Source organism: Protopterus annectens, chromosome 3.part0 (genome assembly GCF_019279795.1).
Source record: "Protopterus annectens isolate FY-2018-M chromosome 3.part0, PAN1.0, whole genome shotgun sequence".
Classification (NCBI taxonomy): domain Eukaryota; kingdom Metazoa; phylum Chordata; order Ceratodontiformes; family Protopteridae; genus Protopterus; species Protopterus annectens.
Genome location: NC_056731.1, coordinates 459,000,094 through 459,020,667, shown reverse-complemented (window position 1 = coordinate 459,020,667; position 20,574 = coordinate 459,000,094). Strand labels below are relative to the sequence as shown.

The window sequence follows — 20,574 nt, the reverse complement described above, 5'->3', positions numbered from 1 at the left end:
GTTCCATGATGATACGTTCCATGGCCTTGCAGACCAGGCTCGTCAGGCTAATTGGTCGATAGTTCCTGGGATCAGTGGTGGCTCCCCCTTTGTGGAGTGGGATAACTGTTGCTGTGCACCATTCAGTGGGCACAAAGCCTGATTCAAGGCTATTATTAAATATGGTGCTTAAGTGGGGAGCCAGTTTGTTCTGAAGTTCATGTAAAACGCAGCCTAGGATGTTGTCTGGTCCCATTGATGCTGTGTTTTTGGCTTTAGAGAGTGCAGCTTTTACCTGCGTAGTTGTGATTACAGGGACTCTGCATTCTTCCTGTATAGATATGGGCCCTTTAGGGGGTGAGAGGGGGGTAAAGTTAGCACTGAACCTATCTGCCAAGATGTTGGCAATAAAAGTTGGTTCTGTAATTTTCATGCCTTTGTGCTGTAACTCAGAGCAGATCTGGGTGTTGCCATCTAGATTCTTGACCTAGCTATAGAATGCTTTGTGGCTGCCCTTGGATTTAGTGGTGATTTTGTTTTCATAGCTAGCTTTGGAGGATCTTGTAAGGGATCTCAGCTTCTTACTGAGGTTGACCAGGGAGCTCTTCCACTCATGGGATTTTACACTGTTTTGCAACAGTTTCTAACTTCTGTTGTACAGTTTGCTTATGGCAGAGGACCACCAGATTGGCTTCCTTTCTTTGGAGGATAGCGTCTCGGTTCTGTTTGGGGTAGCATGATCCATGCACTTGTGTAAGTGCTTATAGAGTGCATTTGTGTAGGATTCAGCAGTTGTAACTGTATTGTCCATCTGCATGGGTGTCATGAAGTTAACCACTTCTGTCTTAAGAAGCATGAAGTTGGCTTTGGAGAAATTTTTTACTGTGGTTTCCTTAATGGGGGGTGGGATGTGGATATCAAAGGTGATAAGCTTATGTTCGGATCGGACCAATGAGGAGTTGACTTCAGGTGTGGAACACCGGTCACTCATGTTGGTAATGACTAGGTCTAGGATGTTGTTGCCCCTGGTGGGGGTGTGGATAAGTTTATCTAGGGCATTGGAGTTTATGAATTCCAGAAAGCGTTGAGCTAAGGAGTTAGTACACGAGTAGTTTTCCCAATTAATGGTGGGGTAGTTGAAGTCGCCCATTATTAAAGTGTTTGGTTGAACCCTAATATTTTCCAGTACATCAAGAAACGAGGAGTGGGAATCCTGGGGCATGGTGGGGGATCTGTAGCAAGCTACAATTTGGATTGCAGTTTTGCCCAGAGTTAGTTGCACTTGGATAATCTCGGATGCATTATGCTGAGCAACTAGCCTGGAGGTGTGGATATCCTTAATGAATATGGACACACCTCCGCCTTTGATGTTCGGTCCAGGTTACATGGCCGAAAAGTGTGGTATGATTTATAGCCTGGTAGTGCAGTGGTGATCTCTTGAGCCTTGAACCAGGTCTCAGTCACTGCACAAATATCGATGTTCTCCATTTTAAGGAGCGCCTCGAGTGAGTGCATTTTGAGATTTAGACTTCTAGCATTGAGTAGCATTACCCTCAGTTTTTGCTTGCCTGTTCTTGTTATGGTGTTGAATTTATTTGAACCCTGCCTAAAAAAGGCACTATAGGGGCAGCAAGAGTATCCGAAATCCCAGGGGCAACAGGTGCAGGCCATCTGTGGCAAAGCATTGTGGTCTGTCGACCATGTCATCCCAAGCAGACAGATACTGGATCCCCTTAGAATGACACCAGAAGCTTAGCCAACTGTTGAAGTCAATCATTTTGTCCTTGTACTGTGGTATCATTCTGGGCGATGGCAGAATGCTACTCAGGGCTAGGGTCATATCTACCTGGGCTACAAGATCGGAGAGCTCTTCCATGTCTCCATGTAGTCCATGGAGGTACGTCTCAGGTCATTCACACCAACATGGAAAATTACAGAATCAAATTTGTACTTGTTGTGGAGTAACCTGAGTGCGTGGGTTATGTGGCGGATCCTGGCACCTGACAGGCAGCTGACAGTAACCTTCTCCTTGTTTAGCTTGGTGAGTGGGACATCAGTGTGCCTGACTATAGAGTCACCTATGACTAGTGTGTTGGGTATGTTGTTATGCCTTATTGGCTGTGGTTGTGTGGCACACTGAGTCTGTGGGCTATGTGTCATTTGGGTTGTGTTGGGGGATGGAGGCTGCTTGCTGTGTTTCTGCTTTGGAGGATTCTGCGGCTTAGATTATTGAGAGCCTCCACGAATGTTTGTGTGTTACTATGTGTGGATTTTGGTGCTGTAGATTTAGTGAGACTATGATGAGTGTGGTTTGGTGCAAATGTTTACCTTCTCCTCATGACTGTCAAGTTCAGTCTTGGTTGGAGAGAGCTTTACCTCTAGTTTATCTAGATAAGTGTATCTCTCACAGGTTGGAGTGTTGGGTGGTAGGAGGAGAGGGTTGTCTGTGTGCATGAGGCAATTTCTACATTGCCTCAAGATGCCTAGATTCATCAGATACACAGGAGAGAACACTGGGAGCTGACCCTTGGACATGCCTGAATAAAAAACGATTTTCCTGTCGATAAGTGAGGAAAAATGAGTACAAGATCTGTTTTTCTCTAAGCAAGTGAAAAAAGTAAGTACAAAAACTGTTTTCCTCTAGGTAATGAAGATTGAGTGCTATAGTAATTAGGAGCTTATTTAGTGCTTACAAGTTCTGAACAAGTGCTGAGCATGAATAAGCAAATTTAAGTGCTAAAACTAAGAATCTGCATCTGTACTAGATGAGTTACAGGACAGAAACAAGTGCAAATGCAGGCTTTCAAATCAGAAAGTTGAGAGAGATGGAAGATTGCCCAAACGGCCAATAACTACAATTTCTGGGCCAGAACCACTCCTTATGTGGTAGACCGGTTACCTACTGCTTACCACTCCCATTGATAAGCTAGAAGGCTTCCCTCCAACAGAGAAAGGCTTGAGGGGGCTTGGAAGCTTACATACAGTCCTGGATACAGCAAGTCTGTATCTGGAACACTAGTTACAAGAAAGGTAGGAAAACAGGCATACATTTTTTTTTAACAGAAAAGTAGCAAAAACAGTAGTAAAAACAATTCACATGCAGTGCAAGCTAGCACATGAGTATGCAGCAATATTAGACCAAACACTGTTTAAAAAATGTAATTAAATTAAAAAGGACTAAAAGCAAGTGCAGAAAGAGTTTATTAGGTAGAATGTGGTAAAGAGATGGGACTGGGGGAGTGTCCCAGATCGAATCTACAGTGGGGCGGGCAACTGCAAAAGCCACCAAATTTAAACTACAAGCCAAAAATAGGGAAGGTGGGTGGGACAAAACAGTTTCAACAGAAATCTAAGCAACAACTAACAGTACAAACTTTAAAACCAAAAAAAAAATTCTCAGCTCTGTATATTTGCCGATCAGTCTCTCAGAACAGTGAGATAACAGTTTCAACAGAGATCTAGGGTGGATGGGATGAAACAGTTTCAACAGAGATCTAAGCAACAACTAACGGTACAAACTTTAAAACCAAAAAAAAAATATTCTCATCTCTGTATATTTGCCAATAAGTCTCTCAGAACAGTGCAACAACAGTTTCAACAGAGATCTAAGCAACAATTAAACTCTATAACCAAAAAAATATATACTCAGCTCTGTATATTTGCAGATAATCTGTAAGGCAGTCTCTCAGAACACAGGTGGCGTAAGAGACCACAAAGCAAACCGGTTTTGGCATCATCCTTCTTCAATGCATTAAAACAAATACCCAGTCCTTAAATACATGGCATCATTAGCATTCACAAAAATTATTGGTTGAATATATCATTATGACAATTTATTCAGACCAGGTTTAAGCAAACCCCCTAGCCTGATAATCCAACTTGATTCCTTACTGTTTAGTATAGTGTGCCAACCAACTTTGGAAAACTTAGAACCCTGGACCATGTCAATCACAGAAAATGTGAATCTAGCTGTCTGATGTGTCAAGGTGTGTTTAAATAAAGCATTAGTGGCTTTCCTGTTGCTAATCTCAATGAGGTGCTCGGGAATTCAGTGCCTCAGTGTTCTAGACGTTTGTCCAACATAAAACGCCGAACAGGTAGCCAGATACACAATCCATTCACTGCTGCAATTTCCAAAACATAAAATGTCATAAACCTTGAGGGTGTTGGAACTAGTAAATGTCTGAGTTTTGAATGTGTAGGGGCAAGCGGAGCAATGTCCACAAGGAACACATCCCTTAACGCTATTACCAAATATGGTGGACTGTTGAAGTGTTGGCGGAACCTTCCGTTAGTAATGGCTGAAGCGGGTACCTAATGCCGGCCCCCTATGAAAAGGGATATATGGGATGTGTAAAAGTTTTGTTAACATTCATGTATGTTATGTGAATGTATTTGTCACAATTGGCACTTTAGCTTCAGATGGGGTTGGTCTCCCTGATTTTTGACTTAAATCAGGCGTTTTTTCAAAGAGTATTCCATCACCTCAGAGTCCCCTGGGGAAGACTCCACCTTTGGTAATACCATCTCCCTCATGAGGGAACATTTTAAATGGCAGGACTCAGAGGTCTCAGATAGTAAGATAAGATATTTTGACCTGCTTCAGATGGAACAACCATCCCCTTCAGCTGTGCCCCCTTTGCTCCCGGTCTTCCAGGATGCCGCCTTAGCCACTTCTCAGACACCAGATTCTCAACCACCAGCGTCTAAAAGTCCTAACCATTTTTGTAAGGCCCCACAGGACACTGTTCCTTTCTAGAAACCCACCAGCAGACCCTGCTGTTATTGCAGTGTCTGCAGATAAGATACCCAGGCAATTACCTTTTACTGCCTTCTTTCCTACTGATAAAGACAGTAAATTTATGGATAGACTAGGGGAAGAAGGTGTGCATATACCTCCTCTACTCTTGCTATAAGAGCCTTGAACTAGCAAACCCACTTGGCTAAGTATGTCCTAGACACAGTTGCCAGGGCTTCCACCCTACTCTTGGAGGCCCCTGAAACCAATATTAAAACTCAGCTTAACCTACTCTCAACATCCCAAGTAACTAGGCAGTCCAAATGCAGCTACGATGCTGTGGAAGCATCATCCAAATTAGCTGCATTTGGCTCAGTACTAAGGTGATGCTCCTGGCTGAGACTTCAGACACTACCCCTAGAGGTACAAACAAAACTTATTGATGCCCCCTTGGACAATAAAGCCCTATTTGGCCAGGTCTCAGCTGAACAACTTAAATCCCTTCAAGAGAGGGAAAAGAACTGCAAAACACTTGCTGGTATCTCCCATACCCAGATACCACAGAAGTTTTCCTCTGAGAACTTCCTTTGTCAGGAGGCAATCCTCCCACACAGCTCTTCAGACAAAGGGACGCAGACAGCCAAGGAAAACCTCTGCCCCCAGGTTTGACTCCACCCCTTCCACTACCTCCTTTTGGAGCCAGTCTGATCAAACCAGACCACCTCCTCTGTGAGTTACCATTACTAAATCAAAACACCCCCATTGTCCCTTCACCTCACCCTCTCCCTACCCTCCTGTCAGAAGGTTACAACAGAAAGATGGGTACTATCCATCATTCAGAGGGGTTACTTTATGACTTGGTGGATGTTACCCACCTTCCAGGGAATTCCTCAACCTCCAGCAAACCAAGGCCACCTCTTCCCCACTATCATTCAACAACTACTGGCCCAGGGCACCATAAAACAAATAGCACCCACCCAAAGAAACAAAGGGTTTTTTTCAAGAATTTTTTTGGTTCCAAGGAAAGATGGTCCTTGGAGACCAATTCTGGATCTATCTTTCCTAAACCTGTTTCTCAAGGTGTGCAGCTTCAAAATGATCACCTTACCTTTGCTCCTACCACTCATTCCCACTCAGGCCTTCATGGCCCTGGGTTTAAAAGATGCCTACCTCCACATACCTATTCACCCAGATTACAGGAAATTCCTCCACTTTGCAGTAGGTTCCTGGCATTTTCAATTCTCTGTCTTGCCCTTTGGGCTCTCCACAGCCCCTCGAGTGTTCACAAAGTGTCTACCACCTTTCATAGCTCACTGCAGAACACAGGGTATACAAATAAATATACCTAGACCTGATTGTATCTCAAGACTGCCAGGTCCTCCAAGAGCACCTAAGACAGGTGATCTGCACCCAGACCCACCTGGGGTTCACCATAAACAAGGAAAAATCTCATCTGCAACCCACACAAGATATGGGTTTTCTTGGGATGCAGAATCAGAACAGACCTATTGAAAGCCTTCATTACAGAACAAAGAAATTTGGGTCTTGGCATATACCTTAACAAACTCACCAATCTCACTTCATTGCCAGCGCGGGAATTCCTAAAGATGCTAGGACACATGGCATCCCTAATAATCATGCTGCCCCTAGCAAGACTCTCAATGAGAAAGATCCAGTGGATCTTGAACTTATGGAGCCAACACTCCCATCCCCTGAACTCTCCTCTTCCACTACTCCAGTGTTTGAAGAGAGAACTCCAGTGGTGGATCTCTGCCATCCACCACAACCAGGGTGTCCCATTACAGGTACCTGCCCACCTGCTAGAACTCACCACAGACTCATCAGACTTAGGTTGAGGTGCAGTACTACAGTACAACCAAAAACAGATCACTGTGCAGGGAAAATGGTCCATACTAAGACTGAAGGACCACATCAATATCAAAGAAATGAGGGCACACCATTTAGCCCTACAAACTTTCAAAACAGCCCTAATCCCAGGAACTCTCAAGGTGATCACAGACAATATGACTGTCATTTGGTACATAAACAGGGGGGACAAGATCCTGTCCCCTTTGCAGCTTAGCTATCCAAATCTGGACTCTAGCAACGACCCTCAACATCCATTTAGTAGCAGTGTACATTCCCTCTACAGAAAATGTCATGGTAGACTCTCTAAGCAGAACTTCAGCTCCCTCTTACGAATGGATGCTTCACAGAGGGGTATTCCACAACTAGATCTGTTTGCCTCCTTCCAGAACAAACAGATGCCCAAATTTTGCACAAAGGTCCCACATACACAAGCCTGGAAAGTGGACGCCTTCTACTTTCTTTTGTTTCTCTATGCCTTTCCACCCTTAACTCTGATTCAGAAAGTCATCCTAAAAATACGTAAGGGTAAACCAAAAATCCTGTTGGTGACCCCCTACAGGCCAAGACAGCATTGGATGTTCTTCGTGTTTCACTGTTGCAGCCATTACATTTGGGTTATCTGCTTGCAGGTAGCCCTCAGTTGGTCTTTCAACTTTTTAAGTTTATAAGAGCAATATTTACCATCTGTCCCTGATTTGGGACTTCGTCTCCTCATTATTATTTCTGTGTAGAATCTGTGCACTAAGGTTGAGAGGAATCCATCAGTATGCAAAAGAAAATGTTATGCTACTGTTTGTGTGTGTGCGTGAGCGCATTTGGTGACCAGTTGTTAATTTAATGATGTCAATACATACATGCTTGTGAAGAAGGTTTTGCGCATGTAATGGCAAATATGCATGTATGCTTAGGTGAAAGTTTATCTTTAATGTTCTGCTTACAGCAGCATACCGATGAGTGCTGTTTAAAAATGTCTATCAATCTGGTTTATAGGTTTTGAGACCTGGTGTATTGTGGTTTCTGAGGAACTTGAATGATCCAGATTTTAATCCAGTGCAAGAAATGATTCATCTTCCTATTTACAGACATCTCAGGAGGTTCATTCTTTCAGTTGTAAGTATCATAGTTTTGTATTAAAATGCAGATGGGTGGTGTAGTGTTTCTTTGTGTTGGTGTACACATACACATATGCACATCCTTTTTTGTTTACTTGTAGCACTGGGAATTAATCCTTTCACTCCAGAATTTATGTAAATAGTATACTCTTCAGTTATGCATAATGGAATACTTTCTCAAATTGAAATAGACTAAAATTTTGCTGGAGCATTATAGACTGACCATTCCAAGTGTTCAGCCTGCTTTATTTTTTCCATTGTACTTTTTAGTAGGAAAAGACCTGTTATATTCGCGTTGTTTTTTTTGGATGCCCTAGACCACTGTTGAAATTAAGTGTTCATAAGTAGGTACTAGGCTATTGACCCAAGGGCCCAAGTAAGCCTAGCCAACAAGGTTCCCTGGCTTACGCCACCCAAGAAAGTTATTTTCCTGTGCACCTGTCGAGCAGAGCCACAGAAGTGATCCCCCCAGGGTGTATTTCCTATTTCCCATCCACTCATCAAGATTTTTCTTGGAGTGCTAATGAGGGACTTTGCTTGACATAGATGGGTAGCTTGTTCCAGAGTATGGGAAGTCTCTGGGACAAGAATCTATCCCTCCAGCATGTCCTGTTTATTGTGGTGACAAGGTTTAGGTTCCTAGAACGTGTAGCTCAGAGGGATTGGGACTTTGTAGGTGCAGCATGTCCAGCAGCTCTGGGTTTGACATAGCTTTATATGTTAGGCAGAGATCACCTTGGAGTAGGTGATGTACTACGGAGTAAAGCTGGAATTTTTTGAGACTGTCAGTGTAGGGCATATGTTTGAGGCCAGTAATCCTCTTTGTGAGGTACTTCTGTGGCCTTTCCAGCTGCTGCAGATGTCTTGTGAGGTACATTCCAAAAGGGGCGTTGTACTCTATAATGGGTCTGAGTGTTGTGTAGAGGGGAACAATGAACTCTTTTTTTTTTTCCTGGATGAGAACCCTTTTGTGGTGAGGTGTGCCACGTAGAAGGATTTCCTGACTACTGTGGCAATGTGATTATCAAAGGAGAGACTACTGCCCACCTGGGTCCCAAGGTCTCGTATCACACATTCGGCGTTAAGTAGACTGCCGCCTATGTAGTAGTTCATGGGTACATAGTTTTTCCCAAAGGGGATGACGGTGCACTTTTTGGCATTGAGGTTGAGGCCATGCCTCTGACCAGGCATCTGTCTCAATTAGGCCCTTCTCTAGGATGCCCACATCATTTGGTGGGGACTCTACTGTGGCTCCTAGTTTGCAGTCATCTGCGAACTTTGTTAGCCAAAGTCCTTCTGTGTTAACCTGTACTTGAGAGAAATAGATACCAAACAGGAGAGTTCCCAGGACTGAACCTTATGGTACTCCACTTGTCACTGGTTTGAAGTCAGATTTGGAGTCCACAACTTATACAGTGTGCAGTGAGCCAATTGGCAACCCATCTTGTAACGTAAGTATTTATACCTAGTTTAGTGAATTTATCTATAATTCCATAATGGGGTTATGATGTCGAAAGCCTTGGCGAGGTCAAGATAGGCTTTGTGTACAGCTTTGGTGACTGCCTCAAAGAAGTCGATCAGGTTCAGGAGGCATGATCTGCCTTTCACAAACCCGAACTGGGTAGTGTCCAGAGTTTGGAAGTTACCACTGTCTTTATTTGAGTTCCATGATGATACATTCCATGGCCTTACAGACCAGGCTCATCAGGCTTAATAGGGTGATAGTTCCCGGGATCAGTGGTGGCTCCCCCTCTGTGGAGTGGGATACCTGTTGCTGTGCTTCATTCAGTGGGCACAAAGCCTGATGTGAGGCTATGATTGAACATGGTGCTTAGGTGGGGAGCCAGATCATTCTGAAGTTCATGTAAAACACAGCCTGGGATGTTGTCCCATCCCATGGATGCTGTGTTTTTGGCTTTAGACAGTGCAGCTTTTACCTGCATAGTTGTGATTACAGGGACTCTACATTCTTCCTGTATAGATTTAGGGGGTGAGAGGGGTTAGCATTGAACCTATCTGCCAGGATGTTGGCAATATCAGTTGGTTCTGTAATTTTCGTGCCGTTGTGCGTTGTGCTGCAACTCAGAGCAGATCTGGGAGTTGCCATTGAGATTCCTGACATAGCTATAGAATGCTTTGTGGTTGTCCTTAGAATCGGTGGCAATTTTGTTTTTGTAGCTAGCTTTGGAGGATCTTATAAGGGATCTTGACTTCTTACTGAGGCTGACCAGGGAGCTCCTCCACTCATGGGATTTTACTCTCTTTTGCAACAGTTTCTTCCTTCTGTTGTAGATTTTGTTTATTGCAGGGGGACCACCAGATTGGATTCCTTTTTTTGGAGGATAGCGTCTTGGTTCTGTTTGGGGTAGCTCAATCCATGCACTTGTGCAAGTGCTTATAGAGTGTATTTGTGTAGGATTCAGCAGTAGTAACTGTGTTGTCCATCTGCATGGGTGTCATGAAGTTCACAACTTGTGTCTTAAGCATGAATTTGGCTTTGGAGAAATTTTCTACCATGTTTCATTAATGAGGGATGCGGTGGGATGTGAATATCTAGTTATTTTAGCTTATGGTCTGAGCTGACCAACGCGGTCACGCATGTTGGTAATGTCTAGGTCTTAGGATATTGTTGCCCCTGGTGGGAGTGTGGATAAGTTGATCCAGGGCATTGGAATTTATGAATTCCAGAAAGCGTTGAGTGAATGAGTTGGTACATGAGTAGTTTACCCAGTTTAATGGTGGGGTGGTTGAAATCGACCATTATTAGGGTGTTTAGTTGAACCCTAATATTTTCCAGTATATCAAGAAAAGAGGAGTGGGAATCCTGGGGCATGGTGGGCGATCTGTAGCAAGCTATAATTTGGATTGCAGTTTTGCTAAGAGTTAGTGGCACGTGGATAACCTCGGATGCATTATGCACAGCTGTTTGGACAGGATCTCAGATTGTAGTAGTAGAGCTTGGTCTGTCACACTCAAATTTGGGATTATCGACAGCAAACTGAAGCCCATTGCAGCCTGTGGTATACCATCATATACTTGCTGAACAAGCTGTTGACCATGCAGACATTTTTCTTTTAGCAGGTATTTTATGTGGGTTATTTTACTTCCGTAACTTTACATAGATTATGATATATATCTTTGAGTTGGCATTTCTTTTTTTCTTGTACCATTGATCTTTTCATATGCACAAAGCAGCTTTGAAACATCCTTTTTGTTTTTTGGGATTTTTCTTGTCTCATTGCAGGTAACGGAATTGAATATCAGGCTGTATTGATGGCACTGTCCTGATCTGAATAGACAGCACATTGGTAGGTAGAATGAATAAAGCTGCTGTCTGAGATTTCTGTGTGGTATGCACTGCTTTCTCTGCAAACAAAAATAACTTTCAAAATGTTGGGCTTGACATGCTAGAAAGCAAAATTCTGTTAAGTTTTACTGACCCAAAAGGACCTCCCATCTACCACTCCTGCTGATGTCAAACTTACTGCTGTGCTGTGTACATTCCTCCACACCTACCTGGTTTGGTGGAGTTAGAAGTAATGATAAACTGAAGCTGTCTTACTGTGTGGCTCTTTGGAAAATTTTGATTTTGTTTTGCTCTTCCACTGAGATTACGAAGTGGTAGTGAAAAGACCTAGCTGTATATTGATCCCAGTGCTAAATTCATTGAGCTTGTTCACCTTCAACTGAACTTGTCTACACATGGTGTGACTTACCTTTGAAAGCAGCAGGGTGTCATAATTGTATCAGTAGTTCCAGCCAGGCTTCGTGTTTTATGAAGATGCATACCAGTTTTTGTCCCCCCTACTAATATGGTCAGCATTGAGATCAAGGCTTCTGGTTGCTGAGTCAACAAAGCCTACATTGATTTTCATAAGCCTGAGTTCCCCTGAATTCTGTAGTGCTTTTAGCATACATTTGTAGGTTCAGAAGTGCTCCCTAGTGAAATGTCAACACTTGAAAGGCTGAGTGCCTACATGATAAAAAAGGGCACAGAAATGCAGAAAAGTTGATCTCAAACATCACTCTTCTCCTGTAAACGTTTTTGCAGGTGGGGCAAGCCCCACACACCCTGAACTTTGTATATGCCAACTCCACGATTGCAACACCTCTGAGAATAGGTAATATTCCAAGAAATTACTATTTTGAACATGGTATATGCAAGAACATTTCTTTGGCCATTCAGTCTGTTTCCTAGTCTCAACCTTTCAAATGGTTACCTTCCAGAAGACGACTGAGACTAGCCCAACTCCTCCAAAGTACTGTCGTGTTTATTGAGGTTTTCAAGGTGGAGGCTTAAGTAATCAGAACTGTGGACCACAGTAAGCAACTTGTTAATATTCAGAAAAAAGTTTCACACAAAAAACATTGAAAAAGAGATGGACCATCCTGTGCTGTTGGCAGTAAACGGGATTGCTGGTTGTTTCAGGATGACAGCTGCGTGCACTGATGTCAGTTGTCAACCATCTTTGAAAAATGTGCAAATGTCACAACATTGAAATATGCTGCCTGCAAAGTGCACTTCACCCTCCGCATTCAGCCATGTTAGGAGGAAGTATTTCAGCATCAGGTGACTACATCTTTCCGTTTGGAAGAAAGAGATGGCTGTCGGCTGATCAGTTTCCTACCCTAGGTGACCTTTAATCTGCTTCTCAGTTTCATGTTGTTGGTGACAGTCATGTGAAAAACTTCTATGCTACATGGTTGATCGGAGTGATTTTTTGTAACTAGGCACTGGAAATTTCCAAAATTTACTTCACTTCCTTTCAGGAGGAGTAGAAAATGCACAGAACAGATACTTAAAAGATGGGCATTAGTGGACTGTAAAAATGGTGGCATAATTTAGGAGTGTATTGACTTAGACGTAACTAGGTATCAATATTAAAAGCAGTGATTATAACAGTCTTGCATGCACTACTTTATTTTAAAGAAATTAGGAAAACCTTAAACAGCAGTCAGAAAGGAAAATGTCTACTGATCCGGTGATAGTTTGGTTGCAATATTTAATTTACTTTTATGTTCCAACTTACTTTGCAGTGTCCTCCTTTTTCACTTCATCGGTAAATACTAGGTTAGCTAACCTTGTGGACCATTTTATGCCCAGCCAGTTTCCCTTTTTGTGCTCAAAATCACCTATCCCATTAGGTTATAGATTGGCCTTAACCCATCCCATGGTCGTTAATTATATATTGTCCCTAATAAGAATAACTGGGATCATACCATATATAGTCGGAGGGTATCCATGCATGGGATAAAGCATGCTCCTGTCTGTTAGTAGTACAGGGGGCAGTCGTGGAGTAAATTTTCTGTTTCCCAGCTATGGGTCTTAGCTGTGCTTGAAAACAAACAGGGATGAGCTTTGTTCTATGTTAATGGGGAGAGTGTTCCACAGCACTGGTATCCTCTACAAGCTATTCCTTTCCCTCCAAACTATTCTATTGATGTTACAGAAGAGGTTTAGATCCCTAGGCCAAGTATTTCTGATGCCTTTTGACTTGCTGATGTGCAGTAAATGTATCTGTAATGTAATGGGTCAGAGGATGCCTTGTATGACAGACACAGGTTACCTCTTGGCAGTCTGTAGGATATTGACTATAGTTACAGGGCTTTGAGTTGGCTCATGGTAGGACATGTGTTTAGGCCTCGTGTTTCATTCATGTTTATCTTATTCATAAGAAATACTTCAGCTGAACTATGGTCCTTTTTGTTTGGATACTTTTAAAGCCAATAAAAGCTGACATCAAGCTGGTCAATAGCCCAAAATCTGTTGTGATTTGAAGGAGTCCCATCTACTCAGACCTAATTTCCTTCCTATTATGTTAGCCTAATCCAGTAGTATGCAAAATCCAACAGTTTACTTTGAAATTCTATCTTTGAATAATTAATCACCAGAAAAAACATTTTCTGGGCCAGGCAGTTTTCTGCTCTCGATCCAGTTCTTCCACTCGTACCAAATGTGTGTTTTTGCTGATGAAGTAATATCTACATTGCAACCCTTTCTCAGTTTGTGTCTGTGCTCTCCAATTATAAGGACATTTTGTCTTCAGTTTTTCTTTTGATGTAAATAGACTTTGATTGCATGACTCAAAATGACAGTTTTAATATGGAAGGCTTAACAGTTAAGATAGGAGATGAGATAACAGTCCTGTATAACCAATCTGCAGGAAAGTCTCTAGGAATAGATTGTATTCCAGTGGATGTTTGGAAGCTAGGAGGGAAGGTGGTGATAAAGATCTGGAAGGTTTTGTTCAGCAGTATTTTGAAAGGATGGGAAGCACCAACATCCGAGAGAAAAAAAAAAAGCTGCTGTGGTGGCTGAAATACCTGAAGATGATAAAATCCCATCAGATCCAGATTCATGTAGGCCCATTTTAATTTTAAACCATGATTTTAAAGTGAAATGACTAAAAGAATGAGAAAGTTGTTGCCAGAATTGATGCATATGGATCATTGTGGTTTTTGTGGAAATGAGGCAAACATTTGACAGTATTAACAGCACAATGATGGTGATTAAGAGGGAAGCAAGAATGTAAGAAAATACTACTACTGTCATTGGGTGTTGATGCAGAGAAAGAATTCCGCAGAGAAGCTGGGATTTTATAAGCAGGTTAAAGGAAGCATTTGCATTCCCTTATACAGTAATAAGGTTAATTAGGGTGATATACAAGGGTTCACAGGCAAAAATCAAAGTGAAGAGGGTTCATCTCTGTTGTCTGAGCAGAGAACCCAACCAGGGTTTTCCTCCTTCCCTTTTATTTGCTTTATATTTAATACCGTAGCAAAGAAAATAAGCAACTTGGAAAGCCAAGGATATAATTGGTATGGCAATGAAGAAAAGATGACCTTGTGAGCAGACAGTAGTATTTTGTACCTCATAAAAGCAGAAAAGGACATTTAGGTTGTGTGCAACATTGAGGCAGTTTTAAGTTTTTTTTTTTTTTGTTTGTTTTTTTTTTTGAGGTAAAAAATTAATGATAAAACAAAAAGCATATGACTGTAAACTACGTAGTCAGATGAATTGGTTCAGCAATACCCATATTTATTGGGGCATGATAAAATGAAGTATTTAGGTGTATGGGTTAAAAAGGATTCTGTTATGGCAGATAAGGTTTTGTCAGAAGAGACTAAAAAGATGATACAAAAACTGAGAAACTGGAAGATCTTGACTGTTAATGGAAAACAAGATACAAGAAGTAAACATTTTCGTCCCTTTAGTTGTATACACAGGTTGAATGTATTTTCATGAACCACAGGAACAGTTGTGGATAGTAATTAATAAAGAATTGAAGGATTTTATCTGAGAGGGGAAGAGGGCAAGAGTCAAGTGGGATAAGTTGATCCTTCCAATAGAACAATGTAGTTTGGGATTACATGATTTGAAGGGTATTTTAGAGCCACACGGTTATGGCTCTTGTACATACCAGAAGCAGAAGGCTACAGTTCAAAGTGGAAAGGGATGATAATGAAGCAGATAAGTTCAAGAAGTAAGGAGAGTGTAGAATTTAGGTCCTTAAGGAGAATGAGTCATACAGAATATTATATTCATAAGGTAACAAAGTGTTCTAAGAACTAAGCCAGTGTGGGAATGGAGAAATTAGATTCTCGTGGTAGGGATGACCACAATTAGGGGTATAGAGAATAGGCAAGAGAGGGCTGGAATTTATTGGGAGGAAATTGGCAAAGGAAAGATATTGGAAATTAGTAAATTCTAGATAATAGAATGAGAAGAGGCTGAGAAGACGTTTGGGCTGCAGGCTGAAGATTACCATCCCAGTCAGGGACTGATATCAGAGTTTAGTCAAAGGGAAGAGGATAACGGGAATCCTAAGTGAAAGACCTTGTCTGGTAGAGTTGTTGTTAAAAAGGGATAATTAGTACAGCATATAAAATATTGCACAAGAACTGAGAATCAGTTAAAGGAGGTTAGAAAATGAGAAAAGAAATTGGATAAATGATTCACAAAAAAAATGGGAGAACATATGTATGGCTCCCAAATATGCAGCAAAGTCTAGAAGATTTGGAATTTTTGCTGAAAGTGTTTGCATAAGTATTTTTATACCCCAAGCAGACTCCAAAGAATTTTTTCATCAGGTAAATGACAAGTGTTGCGTAAGGAAGAAAGAGCTAACTGGGAACATACATAGTGTTAATGAGTTGGCAGACTTAAATTCTCTACAGATTTCTCTGTCAGAAATACTGGGTAAGCAAGTGGGTGTAACTAACTAGGAAAAAGATTTCTTGAGTTGGAATACAGGATTTGAATTGCCTAGTCATAGTAAGGCCTTGTTGAGTTTAATTCTGGTGCCAGCCGCAAAAGTGTTTACTAGAAAATGAAAATCAAAGCCTAGACCAACCATATTTGAAGTAGTGGAAATTTGGAAATTGTAAGAGATATAAATACGTTTTCCCACATCCTTTTGGTTGACCTGATGCATTGTTTTGTAAATTTTAATGAGGCCTGGATGTTTTTCTGTGTAAGAAAAGGCTTCCGTCTTACAGTCCTACCCCATAGTCCAGACGTATGAAGAATACAGGAGATTCACATGTAGTACACAACCAGTACCTGCCAGAAATTCCTGCAGATCCTTCAATGTTGCTCGAGGTCTCTTGGTAGCCTCCCTGACCAGTTTTCGTCTTGTCTTTTAATCAGTTTTGGAGGGAAGTCCAGTTCTTTGCAATGTCACTGTTGTCCCATATTTTCTCCACTTTTTGATGGCGGTCTTCATTGTGTTCCATGGTACAGCCAGTGCTGTAGAAATTTTTTTGTACCCTTCTGAATAACACAGTGAGATCCCTTTGATGCTTTGTAAGCTCTCTGCAAACCATGGCTTTTGATGTAGCAAGCAACTGAGTAAATGTCTGGAAAATCCTACTAGGACAGCTGAACACTATTTAGGGGTTAATCAGAGTCTCTTTAATTGATGTCAGTTGTGTATCCAAGAAGACTGAATAATGTAATTAAATCAAAAGGTGCTTCAACAAAGTATTAGTTTAAGGGTGTGCCCACACAACAAAGTATTAGTTTAAGGGTGTATATACTTATGCAACTAGAGTATTGTACATTTTTTATTTTTTATATTTCTCATTTGTTTTTCAAATGAATTGTACAGGTTATAGGTCACATTAAAGGTGGGAAAAGTTTTGAAATTATTTATTGTGATCTCATTTTTTAATATCACAGAAGCCTGGCATTTTAACAGAGGGGTGTAAACGTTTTATATCCACTGTATGTGTGTGTATGCATTTATGTGTGTGTGTGTGTGTGTGTGTGTGTGTATATATATATATATATATATATATATATATATATATATATGGGTCTACTTCATTTGGTCGACAACTCATATGACTGACACTCATTTGGTCGACAAAAAGTATTCAAGGCAAAAACCTGGGATTTGCCCCCCTCCCCACTGTTGTGCGACCGTGGAGTTGTTATATATAGTTGGGGAGTGTGGGGGGCACAGCCCCCCACCTAGAATGTTTGTCGACCAAATGAGCTGTTGGGCAAATGAGTGTCAGTCATATGAGTTGTCGACCAAATGAAGTAGACCCATATATATATATATATATATATATATATATATATATATAAAAACTTTGTTTTTTTGGGTTTTAAATGGTATTTTCCCTTTATGAAAAATACTCTTTGAATATCAAATGTTTACTGTCCGGGAATACTGTTTTAGCAAACTAATTTGGGCACTGTTTTTGTGTGTATATGTACTCTTATGTACTTTTTTTTTTTTTTTTTTGAGAACGTTTAGTGTCGAAGTGTCAGTGCATATGCACACATCATGACAACTTACCTGCTATTTTTTCCTCCTGTGTGCACTTTTGGTTTTCATACTTCAGGTGCTCTGCCACAAGACCCTACTCCACGTTTACTGAGAATTTAGTCATTGTATAATAGCCTGCAGTCACTATATCCAACTTTGATTCTGCAGGAGCTCTGCCACAAGGTTCTACTCCTACAAGCTGACTGATAATTTAGTCATTGTATAATGGAGTCACATTTAACATGAACCTTGCTGTGTATCAACTTCATCAGTCAAATACATGCCTGCTGTGTGATTGATAGTCTCTGTGAAATAGTCCATGCCTTGTAAGGACCTCTTAAGTTGATCACTGACCCTTTTTTCTTGACCAGTAGACTATACAGCATATGCCAGTTTAGTCTTGGGGGGGGGGGTGACAATACCCCTTTTACTTTGTATCTCTCTTAATTGCTTGGTACTGACTGTAAACTGATTGCTGTCAATTATAATTTGACCTGAGGGTGTTAATTGGATGTGTGAGCCATCTAGTTGTATAGCTTGAGACGGTCTGACATTGTACCTGTTGTGGTATATTTGCTAGGGTCTTATAATACAATCTAGTCTAATAGGGAATTTGGTGTCTTACTGTAATGCGTGGGATTACTGATTAGTTTTTTGAAACAAAGCAAGTTCATGCTAGTTGTAGGGGAGCTAGTTTGTCCAACCAACTGACATTCATATAACTTTGTAGCAATTTTTCTTCTGGAATTGTTATGGAAAAGCCAGTGTAGGATATTTTTCATTATACATAATAAATACATACAAGTATTTCAGGCAAGTACTTTAATACCTTTATATCCTGTCAATATACCAAAACATTTGTTCTCATAGTAAGTGTCCAGGCTGTTCTTAAAAATATCTAAACTAATGCTTGCTTTAATGTAATTTGGTAGTCTTTCGCATATCAGCTGCTCTGTCAGAGAACCAATTAGTTCACTTCTCATTCTTAGAGTCTTCTACATGGGTTGTCTGTTAATTCTCTTCTACTTTTTGATAACCCCAAACATTCCCAGTGGTAGTTGTCTCCAAATGCCTTATGTACCTGAATAAGGTGTCCCGTTAAATATCTGAGACACACTGTAGAAGTTAAGATATTTTAGTGTTTTGTTTTAATTTAAATGTTCACATCCATGGATGCCCTTGGTATATTTTTTCTGTACTCTTTTCAGTTTACTCATGATTGTTTTCTTATAAGGCTTCTATACTATTATTACATACTGAAGGTTGGGTCTAATGTAATTAACAGACAATGACTTCATAATTTCTGATTTATTAGACTTTATAAATCATTTTAAACAACCTATAGTTTTATCATTAACCATTTGGTTGATATGATTAGAAAAACTCAAAGCAGTATCTACCCGTATACACAAGTCCTTAAATGGATGTACAGTTTCAGTCACTGTGTGCTGTATTAAGTATTCACATTTCAGTTTGTCTCCCAAATCTCATATGCTTAGTTTTTAATCTATTTATCTGCATGTAATTCTTCTGTACCCAAGTGGTCAAGTTCTTTTGCAGACATGCCCTATCTATAATACGTAATCAGTTTACCCAATTTCAGGTCCTTTGCATACAGACTGGAGAGTATCTCGGATGAAAAAATTAGGTCTGAAAGATGCAGTATAAACAAGTAAGGGCCTAAGACAGAGCCCTGTGGGAAACCCTGACTTTAACCAATAATTTCACCTATTCAGTTGCAGTATGATACTTGCCATGTCCTATTTGTAAGCCATGCAGCTATTCATCCTATCAAGAGTAAATCAACACCTACTTGTCCGAATTAATCAATGTATTGCGTATGACTTGTCAAATGCTGAAGTTAAATCTGTATAAATTACATCACTGCACAATTTTCATTCATAGCTATTCATGTTATAGAACATCATGATCTTTGTGTTTCACTGTTGCAGTCATTACATTTGGGTTAATCTGCCTGCGGTAGCCCTCAGCCGGCCTGAATACCAGAGTCTTGGATTCCCGCGTCCGGATGCTGGCTCTTCTTCCATGATGTCAGGTCATCAGGGGTATAAAACATGCAGCTGATGCCATTACATCAGTCTTTCTTGTCACGCATTGCCTGAAGCAGAAGCAGATGTTCTTCATCTCACATTGCTGCAGTCCTTACACTTGGGTAGTCCGCTGTCCTCGGTCGGCCCGAATATCAAAGTATAAGGCTGACGTCGGTCAAGGCGCATTTGACTGACATCAGGACGTCTGGGTACAAATGCGCATGACCGACGTCATATCCTCAGTCTTTTTTGCCGCATGGTCCGATGCAGAAGCAGCATTGCAAGTGCCGGTTGGCGTTCTGAGATTTTTCGATTTCGAACTTACAGACTGAGTTCAAAGTGGGCTAAGTACCCGTTGGGAATATTTTAGTTTTTCTTGCCTCAGTGATTTACCGGATGTCAGAAAAAGTCAATAATTGCATTTCTTGTGGGAAACAGATACCGCATAGAGATTATCATACTTTGTGTATTCCTTGCTTAGGGCCTGAGCACGACATTGTTGGCTGTCGCTCTTGTGCTAGATTCAATAAACGCGCTATAAAGAGAAGGTTGGATTGTGCCAGGTTAGTCTTTGGGAAGCGGTGCAATTATAAAATGCCATCGGATGCTCCGACGCCCGCTTCTTCAAAGAAGCGCAAGGACAAAGCAGTTAAGCCTAGGCTAGAAGAACCGTGTGTACCGGACGCCGGTTCTTTAGAGGTGTCGGTGGAGCCGGTGGCTCCACCGGAGGTTTCTTTGTGTTCCCAGGGTGAGACTTTATTATTGCAAGATGTGGCCTCTCAGGAGGCAGGTCAGGCTGAGGGGGCTTCTCAGGTTACTATACTCCCCTCCCTTCCTAGGGTGGCTAGGCCCTCTCCTTCTGTTTCAAAGGCTTCTCCCAGGGGCAGGCCAGGTTTAGCTTCAGTTGGTGTTACCCCTAGCTCTTCAGGAACTGTGCCCAAGAAGCATATGCTTAAAATGGCAGAAGATTTGATTACTTTGATTAGGGGTTCTATGCCCCCTCCTGATAAGAGACCTAGGGTGGAGCCTGAGTTAGGGAGTTTTGA

At 41.3% G+C, this 20,574-nt stretch overlaps 1 protein-coding gene across 1 annotated transcript in view; it reads left to right on the top strand.

Annotated features, from left to right (window-relative positions):
* Nucleotides 1-20,574, top strand: part of MARCHF6 (membrane associated ring-CH-type finger 6) — a 2,699,933-nt gene that overhangs the window by 1,723,623 nt on the left and 955,736 nt on the right. Inside the window, exon 22 of the mRNA XM_044064887.1 lies at nt 7,577-7,696. Within this exon, the coding sequence (XP_043920822.1) occupies nt 7,577-7,696 (120 nt within the window). The remainder of the gene's footprint in view (nt 1-7,576; nt 7,697-20,574) is intronic.